Here is an 18,469-nt window from a genome sequence, read left to right as displayed (position 1 = left end):
CCGGCCGGCTTAGCGGCTTCTCGCCAGCACCCTCGGGCGCTGGGACACAGGCCCGAGCCGTTCGAGGAGACGCTGGCTCCCGGCTCGGGAGTGGAGACTCAGACCCCTCCGCCGCCCGCCATGCGGCCAAGTGCACGGAAACACCTCCTGCCACACTCAGGGACACCCTCCCGCTTCCACTCCAGCCCGCCACCGAGCCCCCAGCCACCCGCCCCAACCCCCCGGGGCCACCCGAGCCCCTCCCCACCCGCCTCCTCCGCCATTTCCTGCCGGATGCCGAGCACCTCCCCCGGCCCCGCCCCTCCCGCTGCGGCCCGCGCGCCCGGGTGAGTGCGCGCGCGGGGAGTTGGGGGCTTCCGAGCGCACGGGGTCGGTGAGGGAAGAGGCGCCATTACGGGGGGGAGGGGGTAATGGCGGCCGGAGGAAGGGGCGGACCGCCGCCCCGCCGTGCTCGGCGCCCCTCTGGGACGCAGGGAAAAGCGTCCGGCGGTGCGGGGCGCGTTGTGGCGGCGTCGGGCCCGGCGGCCTCGTGTCTGGAGCGGAGCACGGCCGGTGTCAGTCGCTGGGCGCCTCTCCCGGCAGCCCGGCCGTGCCGGTGAGGCTGGCGGGGGGCAAGGAGGGCTGGCCGCTACCTGCTGCGGGCACAGCGGCACAATATTCTGCGTTTTTCCCTTCTGGAAAAAGTTTAATGGTAGGCCAGTGTGGCAGACAGGTGCGGGGGAGCAGCGGAGGCTGTGTGGCCTTAAGAGTCGCTGTGCCCATCTTTCTTCCCCATTGCTTCGGAGGGAATTGAGTGTCTTTGCAGTCGCTGGGCCAGTTTAGAGGCCTGAACTGATAAACAGGTACATCTGTTCCTGTCTGAAGCAGGAACAGGGTAGTTCTGTTGCTGTGCTTTTTCACTAGCCCTGCAGAGGACTCTGGGATACTGGTGGATGAAAAGCTGGACGTGAGCCAGCAATCGTAGGATGGTTAAAGTTGGAAGGGACCTTAAAGATCATCGAGTTCCAACCCCCCTGCCATGGGCAGGGGCAGCTCCCACTAGACCAGGTTGCTCAAAGCCCCATCCAGCCTGGCCTTGAACACTTCCGGGGATGGAGCATCCACAGCTTCCCTGAGCAACTTGTGCCAGTGTCTCACCACCCTCACAGTAAAGAATTTCTTCCTAATACCTAATCTAAATCTACTGTTTCAGTTTAAAACTGTTACCCCTTGTTTTACCGCTGTACTGCCTGATAATGAGTCCCTCCCCATCTTTCCTGTAGGCCCCCTTTAGGTACTGGAAGATTGCTGTGAGGTCTCCCTGGAGCCTTCTCTTTCCAGACTGAACAACTCTCTCAGCCTGTCTTTAATGTGTGCTCACAGCCCGGAAAGCAAACTGTATCCAGGACTGCATCAAAAGCAGTGTGACCAGCAGGTCAAAGGAGGTGATTCTGCCCTCTACTCTGCTCTGGTGAGACCCCACTTGGAGTACTGCTTCCAGCTCTGGAGCCCCCAACATAAAAAGGACATGAACCCATTGGAGGTCCAGAGGAGGGCCGCAAAAAACAATCAGAGGAATGATCTCCTATGAGGACAGGCTGAGAGAGTTGGGGTTGTTCAGCCTGGAGAAGAGAAGGCTCTGGGGAGACCTTATTGTGGCCTTTCAGTACTTCAAGGGGGGTTTATAAGAAAGATGGAGAGACACTTTTTACCAGGACTTGCAGTGACAGGACAAGGGGTGATGGTTTTAAGCTGTAAGAGGGTAGGTTTAGTTTAGATACATGAAGATTTTTTTTGCTGATGAGAGTGGTGAAACACTGGAAGAGGTTGCCCTGAGAAGTTGGAAGTGTTCAAGGCCAGGCTACATGGGGCTTTGAGCAACCTGGTTTAGTGGAAGGTGTCCCTGCCCATGGCAAGGGGGGGTGCACTAAATGATCTTTAAATGTCCCTTCCAACTCAAGCTATTATGTCATTCTACAGTTGTAATAACTGACAAAACACTACAGAAGAGCACATTGTGTAAATGAAGCTACATTATTTGAATAGGATATACCTGAATTTAACTTTGTTAAAAATGTGAATGAGCTGAGAGCTTGGTATGATGGGTTTAGGTCTGCGACTCAAAGCTGGCAATTCAGGCCTGGTTGCATTTGTGTTTCTGGCGTTTGAGGATGTCAGTTGTAGATCTTGGTGCTGGCAGCATCTTCAGATGTTGCTAGCAATTGGGAACTAATTTTCAGTCTTTTTTTAAGCATTCCCTTGCCTCATGGACAACTGTATTTTGCTGCACCTGGGCATGTCCATCCTCTTAGGAAGGAGTTGATGTGGGACTCCTGTGAGACTAAGGTGACTGTAGGTTACTGTTGAGGTTGAAGCTGTTACAGGACCTACTGATGAAACACTGTCCAGGAGTTAGTGGAGCAGTGAGGGTGTCCTGCATACTGACACATAGGAGAATTTAGTACTGAATGCCAATAGCAGAACTGGATTTTAAGTTTTGTGATAAGTGACCTGTGTAGGTAAAAGCATCTTAATAAATGAGAGCATTTACTTTTGGGAGTAAAGCTGTCATTTTTTTTACCTACAGATGACAGCATCAGCATGCTCTAACTCCTCATGTGTTGGCATCACAAACTTGCTCAAACATGCCCAGAATCAGTTTGAGTTGGCCAGATCCAGCAGGCAAGCTGTGGTGCTAGAGGGCTTGGTGCTGGCTCATTGTCAGGATACTTAACTCAGCTTCTCAGGCAGGCTTTTACAGCTGCCTGGTGCTCTGGGCTACTCTGGGAGATGAAATGCTGATGCAGACTTAAAGTTAGGGCAAGTATGTCTGCATATACTCTGGTGTTAGACCTACCGTTACTTGATTTTTGCCTTTACTTTCCTGAGAACTTGGCAGCTAAACCCTTTGTGAATTAACTTTTTTTTTATTTTTACATAATGATACCCAAGCATATTATCTACCTGGAAAAACAAAGTAAATAAATTCCAACTTTAAAATTAAATGTCTGTGCTTGGATGGAAGAATTCTTTTTATTCTATGTAAACCACAAAATTTGACAGCTTTGCAGAAATGGAAGTAGAATCTTATAATTCTAGGTTTTGGTGTAAGAAAGGCCTAACAATGTTCTCTCTTTTCTGTAAACTTAGTTTTGCTAAACCTGGCCATTCAAGATACAGTATGGAGACCCTGACAGAGGGTGAGATATGGGCCACTGCGGGGTGAGCATCACTAGAATCCTGGCACTGTCACATAATTTAGCATAAAATTGTTCCCAGGGCCTGAGACCTCAAGTGGGTGTCCTTACTTCATGTTCCTAAAACCTGCTCCACCTGGTGGGGAGTCTGCTCTTCTGTTTCTTTGGAAGCTGCTGTAACCCTCCTGCCAACTGAATCATCCTCGCCCACTGAATCTGGTTACATATTCCTTCCTTCCTCACAGAAATCTACTCTTTCTGTGCCCCATTTCCCTGTGTTTTCTGTTCACTGTGTTCTTGCGTAGCCCTTAGTGCGTGCTGTTGTAACTGGTGTCAGTGTCCCCTCGCTGCAGTGGCTGCCTTTTCTGTAGGTCCTGCTAAAGCTTTAGTATGGTAACGGGACAGCTATGTAGACACGGGGTTTATGATGTGTAAGCCACCTTGAAAGGAAAGCTTACCTTAACACACTGCGTTTAACTGGTCGGGTTCTGCGCTTGAAATGCCATACATCCTCCTCCGTCGTGCTCTGGCTGGAAAGTCATTGGGAAGTCTTCATTGTGCTTTTTTTTCCCAGATGTTAATGCATTTCAAGGAAGTGTAATAGGGTACAAGTTTCTGATCGTCTCCCCTCTCTCCACCCCTCTCTGCATGTTGCCATTAAATCCCTTAAAGCTGAGTTAATTTTTTAATAATTTGCACCTTTTGCTACAGAAGAGCAGTCTGCGACAGGTTCTTTGTGTGGGTGGATTCCTGCATTGGTAAAGGTCTGTTTTGTGGGCCATTGGGTTTCACTGCATGTTTTTTAGTATAAACTCAGCTGTGGGATTTGAGCTTCTGTGGACAATGGCTCACAATAGAGCCTTTTGAAGGTTGGTGAGGTTTGAGAGAGAACTAGAGGCCTGCTGTGGGCTTTTTTTTTTTCTGCTGCTTGGAGCAAATAGTGAGCATCTGAAAGCAGAGCTGTTCACATCACACTCTGTTATCCCACTGGATAAAGCAAGAGGTGCTTCTTTGGGCCCGTGAGCTCTTGAGGTTGTGTTACTGGTTGAGTGACTGGGTTCTCTCTCCTCTTGAACAGGAACATGCCCAAGAAAGGAGGGAAGCATGCAGAAATGGGAAAAGAAATGCAGGCACAGTGTAAACGAGCAAAGGTGGAAGCAGCTTGTTCTCCTACAATCATGAGTTTTGAGAACCCAGACAGCCTCTTCAGAAGCTTGATCTCTCCCATCAAACAAGAGGTGTTTTTCAGGGAGTACTGGGAGCAAAAGCCACTGCTTGTTCAGAGAAATGATCCCCTGCTGGCTGCCTACTACCAGTCCCTGTTCCAGTTGTCAGATCTGAAGGAACTGTGCAGCCAGGGTCTATACTATGGGCGAGATATAAATATCTGCAGATGCATGAATGGAAGAAAGAAAGTTTTAAATAAAGAAGGCAAAGTGAATTACATGCAGCTGAAGAAGGATTTTGACCAGAAAAAGGCAACAATACAGTTTCATCAGCCTCAGAGATTTAAGGTTGGATCGTTTCATTGAATATAATCAATGCATGCTTTATAATGTCGTATACTTTGCTTGAGTCATACTAGACATAGCTTCATCTCTGTCCTCAGTAAATCTAGGGGAAGTAGCTGACATCCATGATCTGCTGAAATCTATACGTGAACTGTTATTAATTAAAAGATGGTTTATACTTCTGCACCACCCATCATGTTTCAGTGCTCTGCAGTACAAAATCTGATTCATGCTATAATATTAAGTATTCTTTTGAAAAGAATGTGCTTTGTCACATAAAAGTTTAGAAAAAAATAAATGCACAAAATTGATGATGATGCATCTGCGTCTGCTTAAATTATCCCTTCTGACCCACTGTTTCCTTGTGCAAATTGGGGCCTTTGTACCACTTTCCTTCAATGGAAGGCAAGGTGTGAAGCCATGTAAAATATTTCTAGGACACTGCCGATCTTACCAGTGGATTGACTTTGAATTGCACCATGGAAGGGTACCACCCCATTTTAGTTGAGCGTCCTTTCTCTCTCTTGGTTTTTTTTGATGCCTTTGCAATCTTCGTGTATGAGAATGAGTTGGTGGTGTCTGCACAGTTGTGTAAAGGACTCGGATACTTATAGGTACTTGGATTTAAGTTTTTTGGGTTTTTTTTGTCCCATGGTGTCAACACAATTTAATTGTGAATTGGTCCGTAAGGACCCAAATACACAGCTGAGTCCCAAGTATAGTGTTACTGGCTGATCTCTGTTTGAATGTAGCTGTAATGGCCAGCGGCAGGGGCATCTGCAGGTGGAGTTGAAGTGTTGCATGGCTTATGCTGAAATCTAGAGCTTGAGCAGAACCTATGTAAGTTCTGGTTGAAGTTGCACTTGTGCAGGTCTGGTAGTTGGCATCTTCTGATAAGAGAGTCATCCCTTTGGTGCATTGTCTGTCGCACGTTAGATGCGGATGAGTAAATTTTGTTCTCAAATATGCCCAAAAAATTGGAGTCACTGGAAAAAGGTCTCCAACCTTTGTATGCTGTCTTTGATGCTAGCCCATATAATGCAAGTCCTGCATGTGTTTATTGTCTTAAGATGTTTTACTGTTCGTAGGATGATGGGTGGTTTACTTTCCTCTCTCTAACCTTGTTTGTCTGCTTTTGCAGCCTAAAAATGGTACAGGTAAGAGAACAAACATCGACGCTATGTTGGGGCACCAGCCTTCTTGGCTTACCGATTACCTTCACAGCAGATCTCCTTTGCGTCTACAGTGCTTGCTTTCAGAAGGAACACTTGTACAGAGCATCTGCCTTCCCAGCCTCTGTCTCTCTGTGATCATTCTCTAGAAAAACCTCCCAAGCGATGGGGATGATGTGGACTGGGCTGAGCTCTTCAGTAGTAACAGCATCATTTCTTTTTAAAGGAGGAGCTGTGGAAGATTCAGGAGAAGCTGGAGTGCTACTTTGGGTCTCTGGTTGGGTCAAATGTTTACATTACTCCCCAGGGCTCTCAGGGCCTTCCCCCTCACTACGATGACGTTGAGGTAGGTCAGCTCAACCTTGACTGTGAAACTGCGTGGCCTTTTGCTAGTGGCAGTGGATACCTGTGTGTGTGCTTTTCCCCCCACTCTCATAAAATAGCTTATTGTAGAAAAACATTTTTTCCACTGAAAACTTAGGGTAATTGGTTGCAAGTGTTTCTTTATAGTCCTGTTTCTTCTATAATTTTACCAAAAAGGTACTAATGGTAATATCTAATGGTAATACCACGTAAACTGTGCTTTCCAGATCTGGTGTTTCCATTAGATGAAAAGACAATTTGTTTTCCCAGCTGCAGAAGCTTTCTAGAACATTTTTTTTTTCATTGTCACTTCATTCAGACACCAAGAATCCAGAAGTCCTTTCCTTCACTAGATACTTGCTCTTTCTTCAGCTGGACAGTGAAAGCAGACTAATTGTGCTGGTTCCCATTTGTTGGTCCTACTGTTTTTAAGAAGTTACTGGTATGATGAAGTCTTGTGTTCCAAATGCATTTTAAATTAAGTTCTAAAAAGAAACATTCAAATAGGTACTGCGTTTAAAAAAAAAAAAAAAGTCGGGCTATCCCACTTAAACCAAAACAACAAAAAAACCCTTACATGTCTTTTTTCTTTTTTGCTTTTTATTATTTTAATTTCTGTTGAATACATCTGGAGTTTCATTTTCCTTATGCTTTTTGTTCAGCAGCCCCATAACCTGCGTGTTTTGATGTATGTCATCAACCCCCAGCTCACAGCATCCCCTAGATGTTCCTGATGCTCTGTTTGTCAGTGAATGGTGATAAGACCTCTCACCTGATATTTTGAATATCTGTGTGGCAGGCATTACTTTTGAGTTATCTGTCTAGCACTTATTTAATGACTGGAGAGAAACAGGAATTTCCAAATGCTTACCTTGGGATAAAACAGATCACACTTCACAACTCTTCTCTTGTCTCTAAGTAGAGCCTAAACAGTTCAAATGTCAATTTCTGCATTGTAGACATCTACAAAGTAATGAGAGGCATCCTGTTTGCCATGCTGTGGAATAGCTGAGAGCAGGGAAGGTAAAATCCGTTTCCTCTTGTTGTCAGAAAAACAACCCGTGTCACTTCTGTTTGCTTTCTATCCCTGATTTCTGGCATGGTTCCACAGATTTTCCAAGTAAGAAGACAGCTTAAAATTTCTGATCAGTTGGATGTGTGAGGGGCAGCAAGGCTTCCTTATGCATTTGGATTTATGATCTTTTGCAGGTGTTCATCCTTCAGCTCGAAGGTGAGAAACATTGGCGACTGTATAAACCAACAGTGCATTTAGCTCGGGAATATAATGTTGAATCAGAAGATAGGATTGGGAGTCCCACACATGAATTCATATTAAAGGTATTATAATTGAATTGCTTTACGTGGTCTGACCACCAGAAAAGTGGACATGTTTGAAATGGTCAGTTTCCTGAAGACAGTATTCTGAATGATCGTGCTTGTGAAATTGAGGGGAGGATTGGTGCACAAAACACTGTGATCATGAGAAATTTGGTTGATAGTTGTCTAACCTATCCTTTTTCAAAGGTATTCTTTGCTTTAGTACTTAAATAATGAACCAAGAAACCAGTTATTTCTGGAAATTCTCCAGTATTCTCCAAGTTGGGCACCCTGACTCCTGGGTTACGTTTGTGGAGTTGTGTGCAGAAAAGCCATTGGGCTTATATATGGTTATGAAACATTTTTATACTTTTACATGCTGCCCGTAAACAATCAGGCTAATCCTTCTATGCACCAGGACCTACTGCTTTACTGAAGGCTGTCACTGTTCTGGTGAAATAGATTTAAATATTTATCCTTGGCTGATAAACAAAAGCATGAACTAAACCCTGTATTAACTTGCTGTATTGTTTTTCTTTTTCTAAACCTGAAAATCAAGTGTTTGGCCATTTTTTGTTATTTGGAATAAAAAGAACATTTCATGAAGATTAATGAATGCAGGCCCTTTGACAGCAGGGCATCTGATACTTGTCCCATTCTGTTTTACATGTTTGTGCTTTCGAAGCGTGTTGTTTATCCAGCAGACAGTGCTGCTCTGTGTTGGAGGCCTCATTAGTTTCTCCGCCTTGTGGCCTGTCATAGGGTCTCTCTTCCCGGTGTTCAGAGCTGCTTTTGGGTGTAGGTAGTTTAGGAATAGTAGGACGCAATGGTTATGATACTGACATCACTAGATATGTAGTTTGACATATGGTAATATTCAATTGTCATGATGTGTTGGGTGATGCAAAGTCTAGTAAATTACAATTCCTTTCTGGAACATTTTGGGCCGGACTTCAATGCCTTTGATTTTTATGGAATAATGATGTATTCCACAAGCCATTTTACTGATGTTGTGGAGTGAAAATACTGGCCTCTGAAAAGGGCTTAAAAATGATCTAAGTTTTTTATTTCTTTTTCTTCTGTTTTGTGTTCTCAACTTCCTGTGACCCGTTTCTTCTGGGTGGCCACTGTTGGATTTTGGTTGTCTGTCTGGAGCCGTCTCTGACAGGGATGCTGTCAGATGACTCATACTTCCTCCCTAAACATCTTTCTAGAATATTTCCTTTCTCCTTCTTTGCATTTCTGTCTGCAGTCTGCCATCCTTGGGCAGTTTAGAACAAATGCACCACCTGTATTGGTGGTGTTCTCCCTTCCCACCAAAAACTGGTAGCTGACTGAGAGCAAAGGCATGCTGGTTTGTGTATAAATTTTCAAGCTGCAGTGTGTCTTGGTGACACTGCATCAGGCTGTGGCCATGGCTGGTTTGCTGCTGAAGTCAAGCACAGAGCTTATTTGGTAGCTGGCTATCTAGCTGCCTTTGTGTATGATGTTCCATTTAATTTGCTGGTACTTCTCCCTCATCTGCCTCTCCTTCCTCCAATTCAGAAGTAAGAAGGCAGGAAAGTGATCAGATCGGTATTATCTCTTGTCAAATGCTCTGTGCTGCCCCAATCTGGGCATTGCCACCTCAAGTCTGTGAAGATTCTGACTATTTTAATTGAAGAGTGTTATTCTTGCTGGCTCACATGAATGATTTTGTTGAGACTACTCAGCAGATAAGATGAATAAGAGTTGGATTTTGCAGTGAAGACTGCTTTGAAAAATCATGATTCTGGCTTCTTTGTGGTAGGCATGGGGTGCTACAGCATGAAATATTTTCTTTTGCAGACTAGTTTGTCATCACTCTGGTATGTGTTCAGGGCTCTTACCCTTCCCCTGTGCATCCCTCACTCTAGTTTGTTTTCTTGCTGGGGATGTGAGACGTAGCAAATGAAGAGAATTCAAAATACTCTTAGTGTAGTCCCGACACTGGTGAGTAACGCAGTTTATTAATGTCAGAGAGAAGCTTGCTTCAGAACAAGTAAATTTTACATAGCTGATCTATGATGCATTGCAGCTTGTTATAAATGGAGGAAGAGACTTGATCTTGCCAAATCCTGTGAAGCCTCGTAATCTAAAGAGGCCTGTCAATGCAGTGAAAAATCAAGTAGTATTCACTTGAAATGTACCTGTGTTAGGCAGTTCAGTAGGGTCTTAGAAGTAGGTGATGTAACCAAATTTAAGGAATGGTAAAATTAAAATGGAATCAAATTTCATCATCATTGCTCTGTGAATTTTCTCTTTGACTGTGCTATCCAACTATATAGATGTTTATAGGAGAAGCCAGATATAAACTGATTTTTCCTTCTTGGAGGCAATTTCACATGCTTTGCACTTCTCTCTTGTCTTGACTTTCCTGATCTAAATTTTTATCAGTGTGGAGATTTAATTTAGATGATAGATGAGAAGAAAGATAGGGAGGAGGAAGGTTGTACTTTTAAAGTGTTTTAACTGAAAATTTTGACAACATTATTGTAGCAGATTACCATCTGTGTAGAATATTTGGCTTTTCTTGTGGAATACTGGCTTTTCTTTTGACATGATCTGACAAATTCACATTGCACTGCTCCTCTGCTAGCCTGCTGTATTGTCAGCAGGTTCATCTCAGTTGCTTCTTTGTCCCCTTTATGCAGCTGAGTTGGAGTGTGCATGTTCTATAATGTTTAAAGCTTGCTTCCTGTTTTCAGACAAGTATATAGTAAATATTGACAGTAAGTTGGAAAGTTTAAGGTGTCGGACTTCTGGCTTAGAGTGCTTTATTTTATGTTATTAAGGGTTGTAATGGAGAATCTCTCTATTTTGTGATTTAAAAAAAAATGTATGTTGTCAGTCTGTCTGCTCAGAGAGTATTTTCTCTATTTTGACTACAATAAGGTTTGACCAGGTGCCCTAAATTTATCAATTCTCGTTCATTTTCTTGCAGCCAGGTGACTTACTCTACTTCCCAAGAGGGACTATTCACCAAGCTGACACTCCCCTTGGGATCTCCTATTCTACACATGTGACCATCAGTACCTACCAAAACAAGTAATTATTCTTTACTCTTTTTGTTAGTATGCCTTTTCTGAAAATGGCTTTCCTCTGCCAGGTGATGTGTGTGAAATCTACAGACCTGAAACCAATGTTTCAAAGAAGTGATGCCCTGTTTCTTAAAAAAACCAACCACCTTGTAATGAGCTCTGCTTAGCTTTTTTCTGTGTTTGTTCCAGTTAGCCCCTGTGTGGTTTGTTTTTATGTAATGCAGGGATAGGGCATGTCACCATCCCCCCAGAGATGTGGGACATGGAATATATGTAGGTACCCCACAATTATATATGCGGCCTGCTGTTAGTAACAGAATCTAAACTGGTGTTTAGGTAGCAGTAATTGAAGATTTGTGGTTTGGGGGAAGGAGGGGAGCAAGATCATTGTTGTTTGAAGCAGCCTGCGTACCAGGTTTTCATGCAGCAAGCTTGATTGCTTTTTAATTGGTTATTTTATTATTTACCAGTGGTAGACTTTAATGTGGAAGATGTTACAACTGCAAACTCACTGTTGTGTTTAAAAAAATCTCCCACAAGTGGCTGAAGTTACTGTCCGTTTCATAACCCAGATAGAGCAAGGAGTTACTCCTTTCATCATGTTTTCTCCTGCATTTGATAGCCACCCACACCTATTCTGACACTCACTGCAAATTCTTCGTTCGCAAATATTCTCTACTTACCTGTGTTTTTCATCTCCTACCCTGTGCATGCAAGTCAGATTTCCTTCGACACACATCTGATCCTTGTGCCCACTGAAACATTGTCATCACACAGGAAAATGCTGCTGCCACCTTAATCAGCCTCTCAGGTGCTGGGTTTGGAGTCATTGGCCTGAATTAGGAATTGGGAAGGATTTCTTTTAGCCACAAAACAGGGCAGAACAAGTTTGGGTGTATTCTAGATGATTGTAAGATGAATCTCTAACCACTAGGCTGTACCATTCTGGAAGCCCAGGGTGTCAGCACTGGGCTGACTCTTAATGTGGCCGGTCCTCCAAGTTGGAGAGAGGGTTAAGATGAAGCCGCTCAAAGGTGTGAGTCTTCATAAAAGTTGGGTTCAGCTGATTTGAATTTACACTCATGTTCTATTCTTCTATTCAGAAGGTAAAAAAAAGCTATTTTCTGTAAGTATTGACTGCTCTTGCAAAGAGTGTTTGACTTCATTTGTTATGCAAGAGGCAATATTAGCGCTGAGCTGCTTTGTCAAGTTTGATGACACATTCAGGGTGATCAGCAGTGAGTGGCCTCCAAAGAGATGTCCTGCTCCTCCTCCCTTCCCCTGCCTTTTTTGTCCCACTGCTTCCTTGTGTTGACCTGGCGCTTCTCATCCCTGGTTTAGTGGATGGAAGAGACAGAAGAGTGATACTAGAATAAGTGGGTGTTTGGCTTGTTGATGGAGGCTGGGCTGGAGTGATGTTTTACAGACCAGTGTGCAGGAGTCCTCCTGAATGCATTTGCCCAGCTCGATCCCTATGGCGTTATTGGACAAGTAGTGCTGGGGAGACAAGAATTCGGTTGCTTATAACAGGGTTGCTGGAGACCTGACAGGCTTGCGTGGTCAGTGCAGTTTCTCTGTGACAGCGTAAGCCAAATGCCAGTCCAGTGGGTTACTTGAGAAGCGATGCTGTCGGGGAGCACGTTCCCTGGGCACTTGTGTCAGAATGAGGAGAGGAAAAAGGAAAAGCTTGAAGAGTGCTGTTCTTCTAAGGATTAAAATCGGAATCATCATCCATTAAGGTTATTGGTAATGAGGTGTAACGGCCTACCTCTGCACCTGCTTTCAGCAAGCATAGGTAAAATAAGCAGCAGTCCTGACACAGGCTGGTATTTTGATTTGGCTTGTAGATGGAAGTACGGTCTGGAAACATTTCCTTGGAAAATGAAGAGAACTCCTTGAAAATAGCTGTTCTTATAATGGAGGATGTTTGGACTCCTTGTGACGGCTCTGGAAGCAGCACATGCAGAAGGAGCTGGGAGGGGAGGAAGTGCTGGTGGAGATGGCACTTTCAGGGACTTTTAGGCACCAAGACAAAAGAGACTCCACTGTGTGCTGAAGGATGGTTCCTCTGGGCCAGATCCCAGCAGCCAGAGAAGTGCGTGTGTGTGAGTTCATTATAAGAAGGGCAGTTCAGAATAGCAGCGAGTAGCTGAAGATAGTTGCTGGCAGATGGAGACTGGGGGCTTGAGAAGGGAAGCAGTAAGAAGTAGATGTCTTAATTCTATTTATTAGCCAGAGTCCTCCCCTCCCAGTGTGTGGCAGACAGTGGTATGCTTGAGTGGAGACAGTTAAAAAAATAAAAGTAAATGAGACTATAACAAGTCGTACTTTTTTCTTTCTTTATTATTTTTTCTTTTTTTTAGCTGAAGTAGCATCCAGAGATCAGTGCTGAAAACAGGGAGTGCTGAGGGAGAGCAAGAGCAGAGGGTGAAGTGTACGTTGGAGGACAGACCCTGCTCTGCTGCCTGTGCTAGTTGGGTGGGAGCCTGCTGGCGGCCTTGGGTGCTGGGTGCTTGCCCTGGTTGTTTGCCCATTAAACCAGCCTCTGAGGATGTGGCAGGGAGAGAGGTCACATGTGGACTGGAAAGCACTTTTGTGTGAGCGGTACGCCTGTTTCTGAAGAGGTTGAGTCACGCTAGGCAAAGAAGGTGCAAGCAGTAGTTCTCCCTCCCGTCTAGTTTATTCTTATAATTGGGGAACAGAAGTACGGAGATCAAAGGCCTGTTTTTTTATTATTATTTTTTTTAAGTACGTAGGCTGAGAATGGGGATTTAACACAGACAAGACACCTACGAGATGCCCTTTAGGTATCATTAAAATCCCTGTAGAGATATGTAGGGGTTCTGTTCCTGGGGTCATAATTAGGTTTGTAGCAAAGCTAAAAACTGATGCCATGTTGGATTTGATAACCCGAGCTATATTTCCTCCTTCAATAATAAGTGTCTCCAAAGCACCTTAAATGACACAACCCCACACACTTAATTGTGTGCAGTGAGGCCGTATGTGCCTGCGATTGGATAATAATGGCCCCGGTAGGAATTTCTTCATGTACTGAGGTCAGCTTTAAGTGGAATCCATTGGTAAATGGCAACCACCTGAATCGGAACAAACCAGACCTTTCTCAAGCCAGTTCCTTCCCTCTGTAGGAGTGCCACTGACCTGAAACTAGTGAGGACACACATACAGTTGAGATGAGAGTGCATTACTGCGTGAGACAACAGAGAGGTAATGGAAGGGGCCAAAGGCACAAAGCAGATTTCGAATTGGAGCAATATGTTTGCAGCCCTTGACGTCAGTTAAGATACCTATTTTATTTCAGTGCAACTATTTTAGTAATTTTTTTTTTTTTTCTGTCCTCCAGCTCTTGGGGAGATTTCTTACTGGATGCAATTCCTGGCCTTGTGTTTGACACAGCAAAAGAAGATGTGGCACTGCGGACAAGCATACCAAGGCAACTGCTTATGGTAAGTAGGTGGGACTAAGGGAATGATAGTGCACCCAGCTGAAACTTCAGCACTGAGGCAAGCATGCATCTTGTTGATCTGCTTTGAAAGCTCAGTGCAATGGCACTGTCTTGTCTAGCAGCGCAACCACTTTCTTTTGAAGACTTCAGGATGACTGTTCTATCTGAGCGTTTGCTCCAACTGAAGCATTGCAAAGTTCATTGCACTGCCTTTCTTTCGTATCACAGCGTCCTTGTATGGCTTGTCCCCTTCTCAAAGTAACGGTATTTGCTTTGGAGCTGTCAGACAGGCATAGTTCCTGTCAGGCTAAGCTTTTGAATCTTTAAAAGTTGGTAAATTGTTCTGTGACCTCTCATCAGCATGCTGAAGGAACAAGTTTCTCTTTCAGCCATGCTTGCAAGGCCTTTAGGGTTGCAGGTAGCCCCAGAGGGAGGGAGAGTGAGTGTCAGCTTTGGTGTGTGAACAGCTTGTGGGGAATGTGTATAAGACATGAAGTTTGTTGTTTTGGGAGTAAACGTTACCCTTTGCAAAGGTAAAAGAGGAGTGTCCAGATTTTCACCACGTTACTGCACCTCCTTCTGTTTAGGCTAGTCTGTTTAGCTTGAATTCATGTGAGAACAGCTCTGTGTGAATATTTAGCAGGTGGATATAGCTGACTCAACAAAAAAACTGAGTAGCCTTTTGAGAAGGCTTGCAGACCGTCTGGAAAACACCAGAGAACTGAGATCATCTGACATGAAGAAGGATTTCATTGTGAACCGGTTGCCACCTTGCTTGGGATGTGACTCTGATCTTTTGACTCCAGGTAGATTTTGAAGTTACCAAACTGACTGATGTGATGTAGAGCTGTTGCTAACTCTGCCTCCTAGGTGTGTTATAGTAGGTAAAGATTATAGTCTAGCATCAGCTTCATGTTGTGCTAGGCTCTATGTGTGCATATGCACGTATCAGTTGGTTAATTCTGTGTCTAGCAGAAGAGATGACACATCTCTCTTGGAGTGAAATAAAGATTATCCTAGGCTGAAATGGGCAGCTTTAATAAACTGTATACTGAAAACGTTTAACTGGTAGAATTTGTCATTATGTTCTAGCTTGCTATTACAGCTCCTTGTAGACTGTAAAGGTGAGAGAATTAAAAAAACAATCTCTCTCCCTTCCCCTCAACCCTGAGTTTGACAACATGTGGATGTTGAAACACAGGTTAACAAAAAATGTAGCCGCAAGAGAGTGGGTAGTGCACAGAGGGCTCAATTTGCACTGCTGGTCTGGTTTCCTTCCTTTCTAATGGAGAATTTATTTTTCTTAGGTGGGAAATTGCCAAAAATAGATAGCAAAATCAGGCTGCAGTTTAGAGATCATGCTATCATTACAGTGGAACCAGATCAAGAGAATTCTGTAAGTATAATGAAGTTTGGGGTGGGAGTGCAAGGTATGTGAGTTGTTGCTCTGTTGTACTTGTCTATGCACTATGTACTAAGTCACGCAGTTACACTTAGTGGATTCTGCATCCCATTAGGGTTTGTTAGGAGATGATGCGGTTGTTGTTGAGCAGTAATATGGCACATTTTTGCCTTCTGGAGGAGAGCTACAGAACTAAATTCAGTCTGTGCTTCTGCATGCTAGGTGAGATGGGATAGATCATTGCAGCTGCTAAATGGCCTCTATAGCTATTGATGATGGATTTTTTTTTTTTTTCAGTCTTTGTAGTTGAGAGCATGAATAAGTTACAAAAATATGTTCCTTCAAGAGAGGGAATTCCCTTAGTTGCAGCTGCTGCTGTCTGTGGTTGCGTTTAGTCTTCACTTCTGAGTTCTTTTTGTACGTAAGTGGGTGCCAGTGGCACTTTGTTCCACAAAATAGATGCTGGCATCTTGGATTATGTTGTGTTCAGACTACTTCCTATCTATTAAGATTTAATAGTGTGAAATTGTAGAAGTGGGTTTTGTTGTCTTAAAAAAAAGGGTGAAGGTGGGAATGGGACAGACCATCTTGTACATTTTTATTTGCATGCGTAAAATGTTACCCTCCAAGAAAAACATACCATAACCTTCTGATTTTTCTTCTCCATTTTGTGTCCTGTTGCTGTGAGACTGTGTAGCGTTTGGAAACTCTTTTTTTTCCCCCCAATTTTTTTCCCGCCTCACCTTCTGATATCATGTGGATAAACGCTGAATGACAGCACACATGCAAGACACCTGGCCACAAATCCAGTGTGAGACCTGCCCACAGAGCTCTGAATTGGTTTGCAGATCTTTGACCAAGGAATGGTAACAGGCATATGAGTTTTAAGAGACAGCTCAGTATCAGAGTGGAAGTTTATTGATGCACATACCTTCATTAAGGCCTTCTAGGAGGTGCACCTTAAATGGCATGTTTTCTGTACAGCTTCAATCCCTGTGAGTCTAGTAGAGGCAGTGCTAAAGCAGAAGATTACAGGTTGTAAATAACTTTTCAAAGATGTTTTGGAGACTCACATTGCTGTGGTAGATGGCTGTTGGATCATTCCGTTAGGAAGGTGGATTGAGTTCACTGATGTAACAGTGGACTCCAGAATTAAGGCACTGAGTAGATGAATTTGAGGGTGTGAATCATATGTAATTGCTTTCTTCCTGCTGTCTTTTAGGATGAAATTCGCAGAGAGATGGTTTATGTGTATCATTCTTTAAAGAACAGAAGAGAAACTCACATGATGGGGACAGCTGATACTGCTAGCGAGGAAGGCACATCACAGGTTTGTTCCCACAACCACACACCAAAAGCTGCATTGCCACCTTGGGTTTTGCTGTGTTAGATGAGCTTTGACTGAGGAGGTAGCAGTGTCCTGGTTCTGCTATACTCCTCAGCACCCAAAGCATTTCTGCTTATCCCCCGAGTATCTGGATGAGCTGCGGCTGCAACACAGAGGAAGTTAATAGTAGAACTCAGTAGTGTTATCTCGTGCTTAATTAAATGTTTGCGATGTTGACAGGATTTCTTGTGCATGCCTTATGTCCTAGCTAGCGAAGCTAATGGAGTGGCTAGAAACGTCTCTTACGTCTGTGTTCTTTAGAACATCCTTTATTAAGGCTATTGGAGATGCTAACATATGTTCAGCAGTAGCAGGGATCACTGTGCTTTATGTGCCACGTGTATGCCATGTTGAACCCACGCTAGAGTCTATATCCACTGGAACATACTGCAAGATAAGGGTGTTCATTGTAGGGTGGGGTGGGTCAGCATTGGGAGTAAACACTAACATGTAAGGAGGGAACTTTTTAGACTGTTAATAAGGCTGCAGATGGTTCATCTCCATTCTTACTCAGGTTATGTACAATGTGCTTTTGCTCAAATCATAAATACTTCTGAGGAGTGGCTATGAGCTTTGGAACTTTTTTGTTCCCATTTATGATAGTAAGATGCTCTATCTTAGGTCTGTGACCTGAAACACGTCCAATACAGGTCTGCACAGACGCGCCATAGAGGCAAAGCAGAACTCAGCCTGTTCTTGTGTCAGTAATTACAGCAAGGCGTTTTTGCCTGGCAGTTACTTGCCTTTTAAGGCAAATCTCATCGGTGCCAAAGTTGTATGCTGCCACCTGTACAGTATGTGCAAATCCCAGAATATACCTTCCTGCCCTTAAAGACTCCAGCTGTGGTAATGGAGGTCCTCTGGGGTTCTGTCAAACTATGTGCCAGATAGAAAGAAGCTTATATGACCTTCCAAAAATAACAGATAGGGTTATGCAATAATGTACATTTCAAGTTATTTCATTCTGCCATGTGGAAACCACATGAGGAAGCCATGCACCCTACCACCTAAAGGTGTGCTAGAACATCTGAAGAGATTTCAGCTTGCTGTCTATCAAGAAAGTTGGCAGGGTGATACAGCATCTTTTGCAGGATGCTCTCAAATCCCAGTGTGGTGTGTGAGAGGAGCACACCTTAGTACCTATAGCCTCATATACTGTTATGTAATAAGGGACATTGCACTTAGCTGAAGGATTTTTTTTTTTTTTTTAATCCCCCCCCCCCCCCCTCCCAGGAGACTCATGGGCTGCGGTTTCCTTTGTCATACTTGGATGCACTGAAGCAGATTTGGAGTAGCAGCACTGTTTACGTTAAAGAGCTTAACCTTACCTCAGATGAAGAGAAAGAAAACCTTGCCTTGTCGCTATGGACTGAATGTTTAATTGAAGTTATTTGATGCTTTTGTGAATTAGCTGCTCCTGTAAGTACTATTTCTGGCCATTAAGAGTCTCTTGAGTTCTCTTATTAAATTACTCTTTTATCCATCCAGCCTTTGGTTTGTATTGCTGTCTAACAAAGCATTGCCATATATATACTTAGGCAAATGTTATTTTTCTTTCCTTAGCTTTGGGGAAAACAGGTAAGCTGCTTATTGTCCAGTGGGCCACAGCTCCATGTCTG

The 18,469-nt window shown here is 43.9% G+C and overlaps 1 protein-coding gene across 1 annotated transcript; it reads left to right on the top strand.

The window, feature by feature from the left end:
- Positions 1-317: 317 nt before the first annotated feature.
- Positions 318-18,329, top strand: RIOX2 (ribosomal oxygenase 2). Its single transcript, XM_082482582.1, has 10 exons — positions 318-326; positions 4,255-4,690; positions 6,086-6,205; positions 7,432-7,560; positions 10,502-10,605; positions 13,960-14,062; positions 14,702-14,867; positions 15,369-15,457; positions 16,686-16,793; positions 18,084-18,329. Exons 2-10 carry the CDS (start codon positions 4,259-4,261, stop codon positions 18,243-18,245), a joined length of 1,413 nt encoding a protein of 470 aa, XP_082338708.1. The 5' UTR covers positions 318-326; positions 4,255-4,258; the 3' UTR covers positions 18,246-18,329.
- The last annotated feature ends 140 nt before the right edge of the window (positions 18,330-18,469 follow it).

The sequence above is a fragment of the Vanellus vanellus genome (assembly GCF_965231255.1).
Source record: "Vanellus vanellus genome assembly, chromosome: 1".
Classification (NCBI taxonomy): Eukaryota; Metazoa; Chordata; class Aves; order Charadriiformes; family Charadriidae; genus Vanellus; species Vanellus vanellus.
Note: the sequence above shows the minus strand (reverse complement) of the source record. Positions and strands in the feature narration are given on the sequence as shown.

Coding starts and splice junctions, on each gene's coding strand:
- RIOX2 (XM_082482582.1), top strand. CDS start 4,259: ATGCCCAAGAAAGGAGGGAAGCATGCAGAAATGGGAAAAGAAATGCAG. Junction 4,691..6,085: donor ATCAGCCTCAGAGATTTAAG/GTTGGATCGTTT, acceptor TTCTTTTTAAAG/GAGGAGCTGTGGAAGATTCA. Junction 15,458..16,685: donor AACCAGATCAAGAGAATTCT/GTAAGTATAATG, acceptor GCTGTCTTTTAG/GATGAAATTCGCAGAGAGAT.